The sequence below is a fragment of the Podarcis cretensis genome, assembly GCF_951804945.1.
Source record: "Podarcis cretensis genome assembly, chromosome: 3".
Taxonomy (NCBI): Eukaryota; Metazoa; Chordata; class Lepidosauria; order Squamata; family Lacertidae; genus Podarcis; species Podarcis cretensis.
The window spans coordinates 112,506,293-112,523,800 of record NC_137172.1 but is presented as its reverse complement, the minus strand read 5'-3'; the positions used below and the strand labels follow the sequence as shown (position 1 = coordinate 112,523,800).

Below are 17,508 nucleotides of genomic sequence, written 5' to 3'. Positions count from 1 at the left end.
CTCAAAGGATTTTGACTGCTGGGTAAGACAACCTACCTATCAATCATGTGATGACATAATGATGTTATATGGCTGGCAGGCAGCCCTGCCCACCTGCCAAACTTGGCCCACAAGGAACAGGTCCCGTGAAACTAAAAAGGTTTCCCAACTCTGCTCTAGCATAAAAACCTCATGGGCATTTTTACTGTGAAAATGCTATGTGTGGTATATTAATGTATTTACTCTCCCTAATCTCTCCTTCATTTGGAGCTCATGTGAGCACACAAACAGATGCCTCCATGGAAATTACTGAGGATTTTGTCAAATGATCTGTGTGTGAGAGAGATTGTGTGGAGGTTGTGCTCTTGTCCTCACATTTCCTGATGGAGAGATCCATCCTCAGCTGTGAGGGTGAGCAACTCAGAGACTGCTCTGAATGGCCGATCAAAAACTTGCAAGAAGGTTGTGAAGCACAGGCAGAGATGGATGTGGCTTGGGGACAGGGGTGTGGCTTAGAAGGGTGTATGGCTTGGGGATAGTCCTAAGGACCAGACAGAGAGGGGTGGAGAGTCACATTCATTCCCCAGCTCTGAAATTCTTCACCACTGTCCTAAGCTTATCTTTTCTCTCTCTTGATGTTGCCTCAGACCGACAATGGGGGAAGAGTTTGAGATGCTGAAGAAGAGTTTGGAGAAGGGCATTGGCTCAATGCTGTGTATGCAGAAGCCCCCAGTTTCAATCACTGGGAGCTCCAGCAGATCCCTCTCAAAGAGTCACTGCCAGTCAGTGTATACAGTATTGAGCCCATACCATACTTGGTATGGTAGCTTCCTAGACTGGCTCCAGAACTCCAAGCATGGAGAGAAAAGCCCTTAATCAAAACAGACTTTTCATTTTTTAGAATTTCTTTTTTAGAATTTATACTTTCTTGGTTCTCTTTCATCTTCTAAGCAGACCTGGAACCCTATGTCTGTTCCTTGCAGAGGCAGGGGAAGATGGGCTCCACAGGGGAAGTGGAACGATGCCTCTAAGTCTAGTCCCTCAGAAAATTATTTCCTCATTTGAAGACTCCTTCTTTTACCTAGTAGGGAGGAACAAAGCGCCAAACAGTTCTTATCCATCACAATTGTATGAGAAGTTGGTTGCGACTAGCTTTTGCTGGCATGCTACCAGTAGTTGTCGCTTGGTGAATATGGCTAGCTAAAAATATTTGCAGCAAAAGCGAAAACATCTGCTGAGTTATTTTGCATCCAATTTTTAAATAAAAGAAAGCTAATGGATGAACCCAGTATACCCAAATGAGTCCTATGTTCAGCCATCCTTTAGTTCTATTTATAACGCATTTCAACAGGGATAGTGATTGATTGCACATTATCTCCAAAGTCCTGGGTGACCAGGTCACAATTTGTGGGTGAGTTTAGTCCACAATAATCAGAAAAGCACTATTTGTTTGTTAATTACCTGTTGTTATTCTAGTGACCAATTTATGCGCTATCTTTCACCAGGAAAGTGAAGCAGCAGCACTGGCTGTAGGGTAACATTGCCTCAGGTCCTGCCAAAGGGAATTATGGGGGAAAGCAATATGGGTTCTCTTCCAACTGATGTCCCTTTCACACACTGCATCAAGTGGTGGAGAATGTCATGCCTAGTGGCCAAATTCTGCCCTCCTGGGCTCTTCTATCCGAGATCCTTTCCTCAGAAACATCCTTCACTAGCTCTGCTTCAAACCCTCCTTAAATGTTCTTGCCTGGCTGGAATGTGTCCTTCAACTCAGATAACACCTCATCATTACTTGGATACAAGATAGAGAGGCAGAGTCATCTGGATGGCTACTATTGCAGAAAGAAAATGCTGGAATAGATAGATATTTGCAGTGGTGGCTGATGCCCCATGAGGCTGGCAGGACAGAAAGCTGGAAGTCATTAGGAAGTTCACTCACCTTTTCTGGTGGGTGGCGTTGTGGCTGGGCAGCTGTGATCTGATAGTGATCTGGCACAGGGGTAGGGATTGACGCTCCTGACTTGCATCAACCTGGCCATGTCATCAGAGCTGGGCGGGACCACCCGTAGCATGGTCCCACTGGCCAATCAGTGCTGGTTGTGGGTGTGGCTACAGGAGATTTAACCACAGTGTGGCCAGGGGCCTCCGTCTCCCGCGGTGCCAGATTTATGGATGGAGGGAAAGATTCAGGATCAGAAGGAGGGGCTCCCCCTAGTGGTGGTTTACCCTTAGTTGGACTCCCTGCAGATGGGCAGGAGTTGAGATATAACCAGGCTTCACCCAATGCCTAAGCCAAACCACTCACATCTTTAACCAATAAAGTTGTGGCCTATTTGAACCCATCAACCAAAATTACTTACTTGTGTTACATGTGTTTATTAACTACTAGGGAACTGTGGGTCATGGGGGCTGGAGAATGACAGACAAAAGCCACTCTTCTGATTGGATGCAAGGGCTGGCTGAGGGTGGACTGAAACTGGTGGGGGCAACTGTCTACCCTAACAGTTCAGCTTCTAGTGGACATTTGGTCTAGTCTAGCAAGGACTTTTCTTGCGTCATGGTCAGCTTGGTTTCATCTTAATGTGCGCTCTGCTCCTTTATAGATTAATCTCCTATAGCAATTATTGGAGTGGGGGGGGGCAGGCAAGGAGGCCTTTCCCAGTGGGAGGTTCCTCTACCTATCCTAGGTCCAACAGACATTCCCTGTCCTATGGGAAGGAACATCTGAAAACAGCTCCTGTTTCAATGGGGCTGGCTGTTTGATGTGTGAGCATGTGGTTCTTGATTAATCTGTTGCATTTTATACATGTTCACCACTTTGAGGAGTCTAGTCAAAAGTCAGGGTATGAGTCTACGAAATGAACCAATTGGCTGAATGACAGTTCACAGGCCACCAGACTAGCACCTCCACAAGAACCGATTTCACTTCCCCGATTGAATGAGTTGCTGCAGAGCAATGTCTTGGATTATTATTAACGTCAGATCCGATCAATTACAATAAATTAATCAATAATAATAATAATAATAATTTATTATTTATACCCCACCCATCTGGCTGAGTTTCCCCAGCCACTCTCAACTGAAGGTACACATAGATAAAGACACTCATGCCCTTCAGATGCAATTACCCTTCTGTGAAAACAACTAAAAACATAATACGAGCTTCCCCTCAACCCTCCACCAGCTTAATCTGATACTCACAAGACAACCTCATTTGAATGTATATGTGTAACCAGAGTTATTACTGGAATGTATTTCAGTTAGAGAGGGATTTGATGAAATGTTATAAGTATCTGAGCCACTTGAGGGATTCAATTATTATTTTCTTCTTTTCTTTTTAAAGAAAAAAGACAGGCTATGCTTACATACTTCAGCTTTGGCAGAAACCTTAAGTGCATTTTGTTGTTTTTCTCATTCCACCCCCTCTTCCATTTTAGCAGCCTCAGATTCCCCATATGCTAGAAAGTGTTGGATTTCTGTTATGCCACTATGCAGTTTTTGGAGTCACAAGCCTCTGTTTACATTCCAGACTGTTGGAAGTCTCACAAGAGACGGATGTTGATATTACTGGTTTCCTGTTTCTTTGTCTAGTTGTTCACTGACTCTCACAGAGAGCAGATGCATATTCTTTTCTGTCCTGCATAGTTAGAAATAAACTTAGTGATGTAGCACATATTTTCATCTCCTTCTGCTGTTTGAATACTCTGCGGAATGGGGAAACATGCCTGAAGCCTCATCAAAGGCTGAGGTCGTTAAACACTGTCGGAGGAGGAGAGCCTGATGGATTCTGAAGTACGTTGTGGAAGAGAGCTATTTCAGCTCGGTCGAACGCAAGCTCCAACAGGAAGACCTCCATGCTACTCTTTCTCTCTTAGCTGTAGTGCAACATTTGAAATCCCTGATATAAACTGAGGTAGATTTCCGCACGGAATATGCACGTTAAAGACATTCACCACAGCAAGATTGCAAATATGGATGTTTTTATTTGCCCCTGCACCTCCCCTGCTGAGTTGTTTGGTGTGCGCAAAATCTTTTGAAGATAGCAATGACTTCTAAGCACTGCAATGGATACTGCTGGGGGGTTGGGATACCTATGGATCAGAAAATTAGATGTTTCTCCCCCCCCCCACCAACACACATTAAATTTTAAAATGTGACTCACATTGCAACAAGCATTTGATCAAATACTCATGGAATATTTTTTTTTAACACAATCCATTTTATTAATAAAGACTTTCTTTTAGTGGAAAATAGAACCCCCATTACAGTGGTACCTTGGTTTAAGAACAGTCCGGTTTAAAAACGATTTGGTTTACAAACTCAGCAAAACTGGAAATAGTGTCTTGGTTTGAGAACTTTACCTTGGTCTAAGAATGGAATCTGAACAATGGAAGGGCACTGGGAACAGGCGGTCTCATTAGGGAAAGTGTGCCTCAGTTTAAGAACGGTTTTGGTTTAAGAACGAACTTCCGGAACAGATTAAGTTTGTAAACCGAGGTACCACTGTACTTTCATTCTTAATCAATTATCTGTTCTAGGAACATGGGCTCTGCTGCAATATTCCTTTGTCTTTGTCAAGGCTACTTTGTACAATACACCTTCTGGTGTGAAGATTAATCTTCTTTAAAAATAAATTTATAGTTTCTGATGCATAAAAGGGGCAGGGTACTATTCCACACTATAGGATTGGCTGTAGCTCAGGGATAGAGCGTATGCTTTGCAAATGTTCCCAGGATCAATCCCTTGAACCCATGGGAGCAAAAAAACAATTGCGGGGCAACACATTCTCAAGCATACACATTCAAGTATATACCGGTAGTTTTTGTGTTGGAGAAGGTAACATCAAGCCTTGCTGAGATTGATGACAAAGATTAATGTTGGGAATAAATCTCTTGCTGCTGGTAAACACCAGAACACAGAAAACGAGGGGGCCCAATGAAAAGAATTCTCTGGGTGTTTTGTTTTGCGCTTTCGTTGCTATCCCAGATAGGCTATGCTACCACCCAACGTTACCAGTCGAGGCAAAGATCCAGTAAAGGTTTGGGCCACCAGGGGCTGTGTACACGTTATACCAGGGGTCAGCAAACTTTTCCAGCAGGGGGCCAGTCCACTGTCCCTCAGACCTTGTGGGGGGCCGGACTATATTTTGAAGGGAAAAATAAAAAATCGGCCCAGTATGCCTGAAGGAGTGTCTCCACCCCCATCGCTCTGCCTGAACGCTGAGGTCCAATGCCGAGGGCCTTCTGGCAGTTTCCTCATTACGAGAAGCAAAGCTACAGGGAACCAGGCAGAGGGCCTTCTTGGTAGTGGCACCCGCCCTGTGGAACGCTCTCCCATCAGATGTCAAAGAGATAAACAAGTACCTAACATTTAGAAGACATCCAAAGAATCTTGGGAACCTCACAAAGCTCGCAGTTCCCAGCAACAGTTCCAGGATTCTTTGAGGAGGTGAATGTGCTTTTAAGAGAATGGATTGACTTTAGCATTTTGCTATTACAAATGTCTACATGAGCATATCAGCTTGCCAGAAGGAACAACCCCCACGTCTCCTCTCCTGTGCACCGTTCCGAAGGCTCTCCCGAGTCCTTGGGCCAATTTTGAGGGCATGCAGCAGATGGAGAGAGGGGGAAGCCTTGTTGCATTTGGAGAAGCTCTTGCACAGGGCTTCAGCTGATGGGGATTGTTAGATGAATCTCACCTATATTGTATGCAGATGCAGCCTAAGCCCATGTTTTTAGAGAGTGGGTTTCTGATGGGGGTGGAAAACCTGAAGGCAGCTGAGAGACCTAAATATAACTCTGAGCTCTTATGCTGACATGCGAATGACTGTTTGAGTCTAGATATACTTGCTTTGGGTTTCAAATTCTGTGAAACGATTGACTCCTGATCCAATGAATCTGCTTTATTATAGGAAAGCAGACAGACATTTATGTAGCTTTGACTAAAGTACTATTCACCCCTTGGCATGTGGGTTGGTTGGAGTTAGTTCTTCCACACTCCCACACTTATTGGGGGACAGGAGGTGGGCAGGTGTGGAGGACTCCCTGGTCCTGAATGGGGTAACAGTGCCCCTGAAGGACCAGGTACGCATCCTGGGAGTCATTCTGGACTCACATCTGTCCATGAAGGCACAGGTCAATTCTGTGTCCAGGGAAGCTGTTTATAAGCTCCAAGTGGTACGCAGGCCGAGACCCTACCTGCCCGCGGACTTTTCTTGCCAGAGTGGTGCATGCTCTAGTTATCTCTTGCTTGGACTACTGCAATGCGCTCTATGTGGGGCTACCTTTGAAGGTGACCTGGAACCTGCAACTAATCCAGAATGCGGCAACTAGACTGGTGACTGGGAGCTGCCGCCGAGACCACATAACACTGGTCTTGAAAGACCTACACTGGCTCCCACTACGTTTCTGAGCACAATTCAAAGTGTTGGTGCTGACCTTTAAAGCCCTAAACGGCCTTGGCCCAGTATACCTGAAGGAGCGTCTCCACCCCGATCGTTCTGCCCGGACACTGAGGTCCAGTGCTGAGGGCCTTCTGGCGGTTCCCTCGCTGCGAGGAGTCAAGTTATATGGAACCAGGCAGAGTGCCTTCTCGGTAGTGGCACCCGCTCTGTGGAACGCCCTCCTATCAGATGTCAAGGAGATAAACAACTACCAGACTTTTAGAAGACACCTGAATGCAGCCCTGTTTAGGGAAGCTTTTAATGTTTAATAGACTATTGTATTTTCATATTCTGTTGGGAGCCACCCAGAGGGGCTTGGAAATATTACTACTACTACTACTACTACTACTGCTTTGCACAAGCAGCCATGCAAGTTAGAGCACAGAAGAACACAGCAATAGTATAGGACTATCTGGGCTGTACCATGCCAGCATGCAGGTGGAAGTTCACATTCTTAGAAAGTCTCCCATACAAGAAATGTTGCCTGCACATAAAAAATTAACATGCCAGGGAGAAGGATTTTAGTGCAGTCTTGCACAAAGGGTCTTTTTTTTAGTGAGTAGCAGTGGCTTCCACCCCCATGGAGGAGCATTCCATCTTGTGACCCCCCTCCTGGCAGTCCAAAGTGGTATAGTCCAGCTCTTCCTCATCGGCTGCCACAAATCAAGCCATAGCTGCCACCCAGGGAGCATTCAATCAACATGAGATGGGCAAGATGGGAAAAGTTCAGAGGTTAAGAATAAGACCAGGTGGTGGTGGAAGGACGACCTGTTGGAAACCACAAAATGGCAACCCCATTCCTGCCTGGGAAGAAAGGGTGAGTGAAGATCTGCACCAGGAACAAAAGGGTGATAAATATCTACACAGAGATCTGCTTCCCCTGTGAATCTTGCCACCAGAGGCGGTTGCCTCATCTTGCCTCATGGGTGGACTGGCCCTGGATGTTTCAGAAAAGATGGTGGCAAAGCTACATTAAATAAAAAGTATGAACATTCTACTTACTGCTCAAAAAGTATGCAGCAGGGGATCCTGAGTTGCTCTGATTATGATATTAAGATGTATCTATAGATACCTAGGGGTAAGTACTGGCATGGAATACCTTATGGATGATGCTCCGTTAGGATTTCATCTGAAGCTGGATCATGAAGCTCAGGTCAAGTTTCAGTAGCTCATAAGATCAGGCCATTAGTTCCAAATAAAATTGTAAGAGTGAACACCAACATAGGCTTCACTGGCAAATTATTTTTGTAACCTCAAGTAAAGGTAAAGGGACCCCTGACTGTTAGGTCCAGTCGTGGACGACTCTGGGGTTGCGGCACTCATCTCGCTTTACTGGCCGAGGGAGCCGGCGTACAGCTTCCGGGTCATGTGGCCAGCATGACTAAGCCGCTTCTGGCGAACCAGAGCAGCACATGAAAAAACCATTGAACTTCCCGCTGGAGCGGTACCTATTTACAGTGGTGCCTCGCAAGACGAAAAGAATCCGTTCCGCCAGTCTCTTCGTCTTGCGGTTTTTTTGTCTTGCGAAGCAACCCTATTAGCGGCTTAGCGGATTAGCGCTATTAGCAGCTTAGCGGCAAAGCGGCAAAGCGGCTAAGCGGCTAAGCGGCTATTAGCAGCTTAGCGGCTTAGAAAAAGGGGGGAAAGCGAAAAAAATCGCAAGACTTGCAAGATGTTTTCGTCTTGTGAAGCAAGCCCATAGAGAAATTCGTCTTGCAAAGCGCCTCGAAAAATGGAAAACCCTTTCGTCTAGCGGGTTTTTCGTCTTGCGAGGCATTCGTCTTGCGGGGCACCACTGTATCTACTTGCACTTTGACCTGCTTTTGAACAGCTAGGTTGGCAGGAGCAGGGACTGAGCAAAGGGAGCTCACCCCGTAGTGGGGATTTGAACTGCCAACCTTCTGATCGGCAAAACCTAGGCTCTGTGATTTAACAAACAGCGCCACCCGCGTCCAACCTTAAGTAAGTTTGTGGTTTATTTCTTTAGTTGTGATAATCCCCTTAAGCACTAACAGCACAAGCCTAGGCATGCCTACAAAGAAAGATGTCTCACTGAGTTCAATGGGATTTACTCCCAGGTAAGTATATACTGGGGGGGACGCAGGTGGCGCTGTGGGTTAAAGCCTCAGCGCCTAGGGCTTGCCGATCGAAAGGTCGGTGGTTCGAATCCCTGCGGCGGGGTGCGCTCCCGCTGCTCGGTCCCAGCGCCTGCCAACCTAGCAGTTCGAAAGCACCTCCGGGTGCAAGTAGATAAATAGGGACCGCTTACCAGCGGGAAGGTAAACGGTGTTTCCGTGTGCGGCTCTGGCTCTGGCTCTGGCTCTGGCCAGAGCAGCGATGTCACGCTGGCCACGTGACCCGGAAGTGTCTCCGGACAGCGCTGGCCCCTGGCCTCTTAAGTGAGATGGGCGCACAACCCCAGAGTCTGTCAAGACTGGCCCGTACGGGCAGGGGTACCTTTACCTTTACCTTTAAGTATATACTGGATTGTAGCCTTAAGGTGTTATGCAAACTGAAGAAGTATTACTTAGTTACTTTTTTGACTTTGTTTTTTAAAAAATAATTAATGTATTTGTGATGGAATAAAGTACAGGATCTTCATCATTATTGACAAATCTATCTAGAATCAACAGCCTTCTAACTTATTGTTTTGCTTCTCATTTATTACAATAGGGAATGACCAACTTATTTGTGTTGAGGGGGGAGAAACACCCTTCGTAATGCAAAACGTTCTAACCAGATATGTTAGATTTTGGGTCAGATAATTTTTTTCAAGTGAAGTCAGTAATAACAAAAAAAAGTTGGAAAATACATGGCTTTCATATTGTGCATAATTTTAAAAAAATCATTAATAAATAAACCCCCTCCATCATGGAAATAATTATGAAGCACTTATAAAGGCAACGCGCTATAGGTCTATGGTAAACATGCAAATATATTCAACAAGCAACACAAAATTGGTTGTAGTAGTCACTGCTGAATTCACATTCCAATAGGGTCTACACCGCATTTCCCCCTGAATGGTGAACATGTCGACTGGAATCTTACAAACACTTGGATTTCAACTTGGGAAATGCCCTGTCACTTGCTGGACATCTTGAGGTTGGTGTTTGACTCCCAAAGCGTGACTTTAAATAATGAATACGAATATTGTGACACTGGAGTCAACACAGACTAACACAAAGAATCGCCCACATTGCTAGCTGAGCCCAATCATTAAGTCTTTCTTCTCCAGTTGACTTGGGTCCCCAGACACATCGTATGTTGCCCTATAAAGGATGTGAAACTGGATGGTCAATGGGATTCTTTTGTTTACTTTTTCCACTCGAAAAATGAAGTCGTCCCATCCATGTGAGGTCTTCTGTTTCCGCAATAATGCTTTCCTTCTCTCTGGTCTCCTGTGGATCTCCCCCAACATCTCGTTTGGTCCCTCCCTCCAACACTCTAGGAGAGATTTACTAGGGCGCAGTGGGAAGGTGGGAGAGGAGAAGGAGAGTTGCATTGCCCCAATGGGGAGTCTTTGCATGAATGGGATGACTTCATTGGGTACAGCCCCAAGACTCCTGCTGTTACACTACAAGCTGCACACAACCAGGCCTGCACAACATCTGTGCAACTGACCAAAAGGGACACAGCTTGCTAGCTGTGCATTGTGGTATAGTGAGCTGTTGGCAGGCCACAGCAGGTGACTGCAGAGGTCTGTGTTTAGTTTGGTGTTCACAAATTGTGCAGGCCTGTCTGAAACAAAGGCAATGGCAGGGCTGCGGGAGTTTGAGCATAAGCAAAATCAGCATCCAGCTATAGGCATATGTCATAAGTGGCATACGCCACTCAACTGCAGCCTTTGCAATTGAAATATTTTCACAACTGGAAAGCTTACCTCTTGGCAAGCAAATCTCTATCTGGACACTTTCTGTGGACACTGATGATTTGATATACTGCCACACAATAGCTGTCAGTTTGACATGATAAATATAAATATGCAATTCAGCCCTTGGCATAAGGTCCTGTGTATTTTGTATGATACTCATTGCTTCCAGACAATCTTTACACATTATTTCCAAGGGGAGAAAAGGTACCTTGTATTGCTCAGCAAGTTGAATGTTTGCAAAATGAAGATGTACATTTGACTAACACAGATGAAAAGTTCTTGTCAACATTCTGAGCTGTTAAAGTGTGTGTGTGTGTTCCTTTCTCATCAAAAGGGATAGAAAAGTAGGAAAGATCTCGCTCAAATGCTTATTAACTTACATCTACCACCTCTACCAGCACGACCGCTATGACATCAAAGTACTGTAAATTATCAAAAGCAATGTACAGAAAATTACAAATTCATTTCAAAATACGTCACATTGCTACAACTGAGATAAAAAGTGCTTGTTCGTTTTTGTCAGGAAAAAAGTCCTTCTGAAGTAGAAGTGCCGCCTTGCTTCGGTTTCAAATAAAAAATGGATGCTCCATCTGGGTTGTGCTACAAGTAACGTCCTTCTGCTTCGATAGTTGACAGACTAACAACACCGATGGATTGTGAAAGGTGCATCTCACACAGGAGTATTAACTGTCAACATGCCTGGTTACCAAGCAAAGGGAAAAAAGTATCTTCATAAACTCAGAGAAGTCTCCTTCACCGTGTGCCAGCAGTGGTAGCTCAACAGAGGTGCCTTCAGCCCACTTGCCAGCTTTCATCCAGCTCCTCCAGAAGAAACAAAAAGTGAGGGGGGGAACCCTACTGGATTTAGTGATGCCTGTATTGCCTCATGAGAGGCACTATGCAAGAAGGAGGCCCAGCCATTTTCAGAAATGGGTGTCTCAACAGTTCCTGTGCTGTTCCTCTCTGGGAAGGCTCCCTCACCAACATCAAGTCTAAGAAGCCACGGAGTACCGAGGAAACCTGGAAAAGCAAAAGCAACATTGTGAAGAAGGCAACACCTAAATGATTGGTGCTGCAGCCATCTGTCATTTAATAGCCATGTGCAGCACAGCTGTGGGACTTTCATATGTTCAGGAGTTCATTATCCAAGACCCGGTCTATGCATGCAGCAGAATGAAGGTGGGAATAAGGTGGCGAAGTTCTAGATTGTGCCTCTTCAAATCTTGCAAGAAATTGAAACAAGTGGCTTACAACAGGAGCCGACTTCATGAGCAGGTGTGTGAAGCTGTGTGCAAATCATTGAGCAGGTATGTGCCAAACAGCGCTCTGTTCATAGCCCCAACCACTTCCTCTTTCTCTGACCCCCAAATAACCCCAAAGGTACCAAGGGTGAACAAAAGGTGAAGCTTTGGCTTTGGGGCAGAGGATTATATTCTGAGCAGAAGGTCCAGGAACGCCATCATCCAACTAACTCTAAGACAAGGTAGTTCGAGGACCTATTTGTTCAGGGATGTGCTTGAGGATGAATCTAGTTGCATCTGTATCTGCTTGGCCACTGTGAAAACAGGATGCTGGACTAGATGGTCCAGTGACCTGATGCTGCAGGCCTCTTCTTATGAAGGTAGCTGGTAATGAGCACAAGGCTTCAGTCCATCAGTGCTTAACATGATGATGGGAGGTTAGGGGTGCACTAGCTCAGGTCTAGGGAACCTTTGGCCCTCCAGTTTCTGTTAGACTCTAACTCCCATCAGCCCCAGCCATTACAACCAATGGTCAGGGATGATGGGACTTATATTTGTTTGTTTATATTTTTCATTTTTGTACATTTCACTAATTTTAAAATGACTTTGACATTTCAAAACTTCCTTCTCCCTCTTTCTGCAGTTCCTTAAATTTGTTTTTAATATCTTCTGCATATCCAAATTAACTCAGTTTGCTCATTTATTCATCTTCTTTAAATTTATACTCATATAAAACTACAGTTTATTACAATAATCCTGCCAATGTTTTTATCTGTTTATAATTTATCAATAAACGATTTTCATTATTTTGTAAAAAAAAAAAAAATGTTATCCTAATTTCTTATTCTTCCAGTAAGTTTCACCATTTCTGCATATTTCTTAACAATAAAATAATAATAAAATTTTATTTATATCCCACCCTCCCTGGCCAAAGCCAGGCTCAGAGTGGCTAACAACAGTAAAAATAGCACAATTTACATAAAATCACAGTCAGTCAATTGAAATACATTCTAAAATCAATTCAGAATCAAACTGATGGCAACCATTGGGCTAGAGTTCTATGAGGATTACAGAAGGAGGGGGTCAGACTGTGCCTTGGCCAAAGGCCTGGTGGAACAGCTCTGTCTTGCAGGCCCTGCAGAAAGATGTCAAGTCCCGCAGGGCCCTAGTCTCTTGTGACAGAGCGTTCCACCAGATCCACAGATTTGTATGCATTCTTCCTTTGCTAGGACTTCTGCTTCTTTTCATTTTGGGGCAAGTAACATTCTTGCTGTTGTAGTAGCATACATGAATAAGTTTCTATACAGTTTATGTAGTTCTGTCCCTATAATTCCCAAAAGAAAAGCTTCTGGGACTTATGAACCAGCAACATCTGTAGGGCCAAAGGTTCCCCAGCTGCCCAGAACCCTTCAGTCATGTACTTATTACCCTTGTCCATCACCTTCCACACATCAGGGGGCAAAGGTCTACAGTGGTGAGCTTTATCCGGAGAGGTAGGCTCCCTGTGCATAGTTTAGACTGAGTCATGATCATGCAGGGAGCCTTAGAGGGATAGAGCAGCTTCACCACTACAGACCTTCTCCTCCAATCATGTTTATGTGGGTGACACAGGGCGACAGAGATGTGAAGACAGGAGCCATCAAGCATGTTCTTTGCTCTCTCCCTCATGCAGTTCTATTTGCCTGAGGCTCAGAATGACTGACCAGGGCTTTCATGAAAGTGTGGACCCTCTGACCTTATGTAGATCCTTCACCCTTGGTGGTAAATTGTCCCGGATCCTGCGCATTGCCTGGAGAGGTGGCTCATTGAAATAAGGCGGCTCTCCATCGATCATCTCTATGACCATGATGCCAAGGGACCAGATATCCACCTGCAATATACATCCATGTATTAATTTCTGAAAGGTGCTGCACACAGGTGTCTAATCCCCTTAGAGACATTGTCCTATCAACATTTTTAAAAGAGCTAAGTCTGCTTGGTGAAAATCTCTCCTGAAGGAGTGATGACACAGGGCGGATCTACACACAGGGAGAAAACCTTCTACGAATATGTCAGAAATTAAATCATTGTAACAAAAGAAAAAAATGCTATGTAAAAATCACATATAACTTTTTTGCTCTGCGGTGCCATCTGGCGTTGCATGTTTAAAACGCATTCAAAACATTTTTATTTATTTTTTACTAATGTAGCTGAGTCCCAAGAGTGAGATTACACATTTGGTTCAGGGTGGCTCTGGAAAGATATCTAATCCCAACCTAGGCAGTGCTTTTTTAAAAAATCTGGAATTTCTTCTCCTGCTGGAATAGACAGTGTTACCAGTTTCCATGCACTGGGTTTCACTGGGTATCACTGACTATGCTTAAATTTAGTAATGCCACTGAAATTAGAAATTAGTTAATTAAGTCAAAATCTATTGTATTTGTAATTCTCGGCCTTTTGGTGAAGATCAAGTGCAGTACAGTTAATCCTTGATTGTATAATGAGCCCTGACTCTGGTTCAGTGAACGTTAACATTTTTCTAATTCGAACTGAGATTGATTATGAGTTAATTTATATTTTCTGTGCTTGCACAGTCAGCATGTAGGTTTTGTGGGGGGTGGAGTAGCTAAATTCAAAGATGCTGCAGATTGTTGTTATAACTTTCGATTGAATGTGTCATGCTGGATTCAGGATTCAGTGAACAAATAATTATAGTATAATTATTATATTATATTATATTATATTATATTAATAATAATAATAATAATAATAATAATAATAATAATAGGTATACCCTGCCCATCTGGCTGGGTTTCCCCAGCTACTCTGGGCAGCTCCCAACAGAATATTAAAAACATGACAAAACATCAAAAAAATAATAATGAAGTGTGCATGCACACAAAAGCTTATACCCAGAACAAACTTAGTTGGTCTCTAAGGTGCTACTGGACAATTTTTTTATTTATTTCAATAATATTTTTGACAGGGTGGCTTTGCCCATCAACTACAGGCACCCTGGCCCAAGAAATCATCTGAGCAGAAATCCTGTTTAGTGGGTAGGTTTATTTATTTATTTATTTATTTATTTATTTATTTATTTATTTATGAAAATACTCAACACCAGAAAGCTAAAACACAGTATTAAATAATGAGCCGTGCTTTATTTTGCAACTTCAGTATGATAGGCCCTAAAATGCAATGTCCTTATCTTATGTGCAGCTGTAAGGTGTAGGGATATCGCCGAGTGGACAGTGAGGTCCGGAGGGAACACACTTTCCACCAGCAGGCAGCCAAAGTCTGCCTGCACGCGTGACCCTGGGGTGCAGGGCAAACTCCTCCTGGAGGAGTTTAATGGAATGGGTGATAAAATGAATATATGTTGCTGTATGGAACAAAACACCAGTTGTACTTACTTCTGTTCCATAAGGCAGTCTGGAGATCACTTCAGGTGCCATCCAGTAGGGGGTTCCAACAAGTGATTTCCGTTTCGGAACGTCTTTTGAAACCTGGGCACAGAATCCAAAATCTGACAATTTTATCTGAAATAAAAAAAACCCAAATAAATAACACATTAGAGAAATAGTCCAGTGAGCAGTATTCAGACATATTTAGCAGATGCTCATCATTTTAGCTGTACAGTATTGATAATTCTCTGTTAAAACTAAGCAAGGCTCTGCTTTGGTAAGTGATGGAATTGCATATTTCCCAAAGTAGCCAAGATAAAGCTTACTGGGAAATGTGCATGAAGGGGTTAATACCATAGAGTAAACTGTCCAGCCAGACTTGGCTAGGTCCACTTCCCCTCACCTTGGGAGGAACTAGGTAATCAAGCCTAGGAAAATCTACGAAAATCCTCAATGATACACTGGGCAATAGATATCAGTCATAATATAGATATGGAAGCATGGGAACGATTGTGGAATATGGATATAAAATTTACAGCATGTTGTGGTTTAAGAGAAAATTGTATGAAAATTATATATCATTGGTATCTAACACTAAATAAACTGACAAAAATGTATAAATCTAAATCAAACAAATGTTGGAAATGTAAAGAGAAAGAAGCTTGTTTTTACCATATGTGGTGGCCTTGTAGTAAGGTTAAAGCTTACTGGGAAATGATATATAATGAATTGAAAAGGATGTTCAAAATAACCTTTGTATATTAAAAAACAAACAAACCCAGAAACTTTTCTTTTGGGAATTATAGGGCAGAACTACCTAAATTGTAAGAAATTTATTTATGTATGGTACTACAGCAGCAAGAATGTTACTTCTTGGAAATGGAAAGAAGCAGAAGTCCTAGCAAAGGAAGAATAGATACAAAAACTTATGGAATATGCAGAAATGGCAAAACTTACTGGAAGAATAAGAAATCAAGATAACAAACTTTGTTATATATAAAAGAATGGAAATGGTTTATTGAATGTTTACAGATAAATTGCAAACTGATAAAAACATTGGCAGGATTATTGGAATAACCTGCAGTTTCATAAGAGTATATATTTAAAGTAGATAATTAAATGAGCCAATTAAATGAATCTGAATATGCAGAAGATACTTTTTTAAAAATAAATTTAAGGAACCGCAGATAGAGGGAGGAGGAAGTGAAGCTCTGAAATGTTAAAATGATTGTAAAATTAATGAAATGTATAAAAGATGAAAAGTACAATTTTGGGGGAAAAACAACACAAAGTAGCCAAGATAAGGGGGAATGAATAAAGTTCATCAAGGGATGTGCTGGAAAATGAAGACCGTTGGTTAGGCTGCGAGGAAAACTTGTCTGAAATCCTGGAGAGCAGTGTAGACAATGCAGAGCTAGATGGACCAATGGTAATACAGTAAGAAATTCAGTTTGCAAGCACCTCCATCGTGTCTTGAGCCTTTTTTCTCTCTTGGCTTTAATATACTCTAATTACAATAGACATAGCATCTTAAAAAGTAGAGACATCACCTTGCCAACAAAGGTCCGTATAGTAAAAGCTATGGTTTTCCCAGCAGTGATGTATGGAAGTGAGGGCTGGACCATAAAGAAGGCTGATCGCTGAAGAATGGATGCTTTTGAATTATGGTGCTGGAGGAGACTCTTGAGAGTCCCATGGACTGCAAGAAGATCAAACGTATCCATTCTGAAGGAAATCAGCCCTGAGTGCTCACTGGAAGGACAGATCCTGAAGCTGAGGCTCCAATACTTTGGCCACCTCATGAGAAGAGAAGACTCCCTGGAAAAGACCCTGATGTTGGGAAAGATGGAGGGCACAAGGAGAAGAGGACAACAAAGGACGAGATGGCTGGATAGTGTTCTCGAAGCTACCAGCATGAGTTTGACCAAACTGCGGGAGGCAGTGGAAGACAGGAGTGCCTGGCGTGCAGAAATGGTCCATGGGGTCACGAAGAGTCGGACACGACTAAACGACTAAACAACAACAACAACAACAACACAATAGACATTATGTAAGCTCGCACTGCAGTTTGGCCAGCTCTGCTAGCAAAACGACGATGTACTTAGAGCAAAATGAGGAACTATTCTTTTTATGAATTCATAGCAGAACCAGGTTTTTTTAGAATGTTATTGTCCATCCAGATAGCAGATAGCACCTATTGTGATGCCCTGGCAGAAGGCTTGTGATCAAGCCTCGAGTCTTTGGATTTGCATGTCAGAAACGGCAAAGGCAACACACCAGGTTTCCAGCTCATTTGTCATGTCCGGTTACAGTTTGGGATCCAGAACAGAAAGTTGAAGTAAGAGTTAATAAGGAAGCTGCATAAATGGTTGCAATCGCAGAGACCAGCGTTTTATTATAAGCCTTGTCCATCTGGTTTTTTGGCATCGGTGCGTACGTTACTTTTAATCAAGTTCTTGCCCATTTCTCCTACCCCATGAGTTGAAAAAAAGAAAAGCAAAAGAAAGAATGGTTGCCATTTGTAAAACAAAGGCACCCATAAGCACAAGCTTCTTTTTATACCACAGAATAGATGCAGCCAAGGCAGGTTTT

The 17,508-nt window shown here is 43.2% G+C and overlaps 1 protein-coding gene across 4 annotated transcripts in view; it reads right to left on the bottom strand.

Moving 5' to 3' along the window:
- Positions 1 to 10,736: 10,736 nt before the first annotated feature.
- The window catches only part of PAK5 (p21 (RAC1) activated kinase 5), a 130,262-nt gene continuing 123,490 nt past the window's right edge, over positions 10,737 to 17,508 (bottom strand). For all 4 annotated transcript variants that reach the window (XM_079969807.1, XM_079969810.1, XM_079969809.1 and 1 more), the window contains 3 exons: positions 14,926 to 15,051; positions 13,269 to 13,403; positions 10,737 to 11,312 (listed from right to left, as the gene is read on the bottom strand). In XM_079969807.1, coding sequence (XP_079825933.1) covers positions 11,157 to 11,312; positions 13,269 to 13,403; positions 14,926 to 15,051 — 417 coding nt within the window. In that variant the 3' untranslated portion in view covers positions 10,737 to 11,156. The remainder of the gene's footprint in view (positions 11,313 to 13,268; positions 13,404 to 14,925; positions 15,052 to 17,508) is intronic.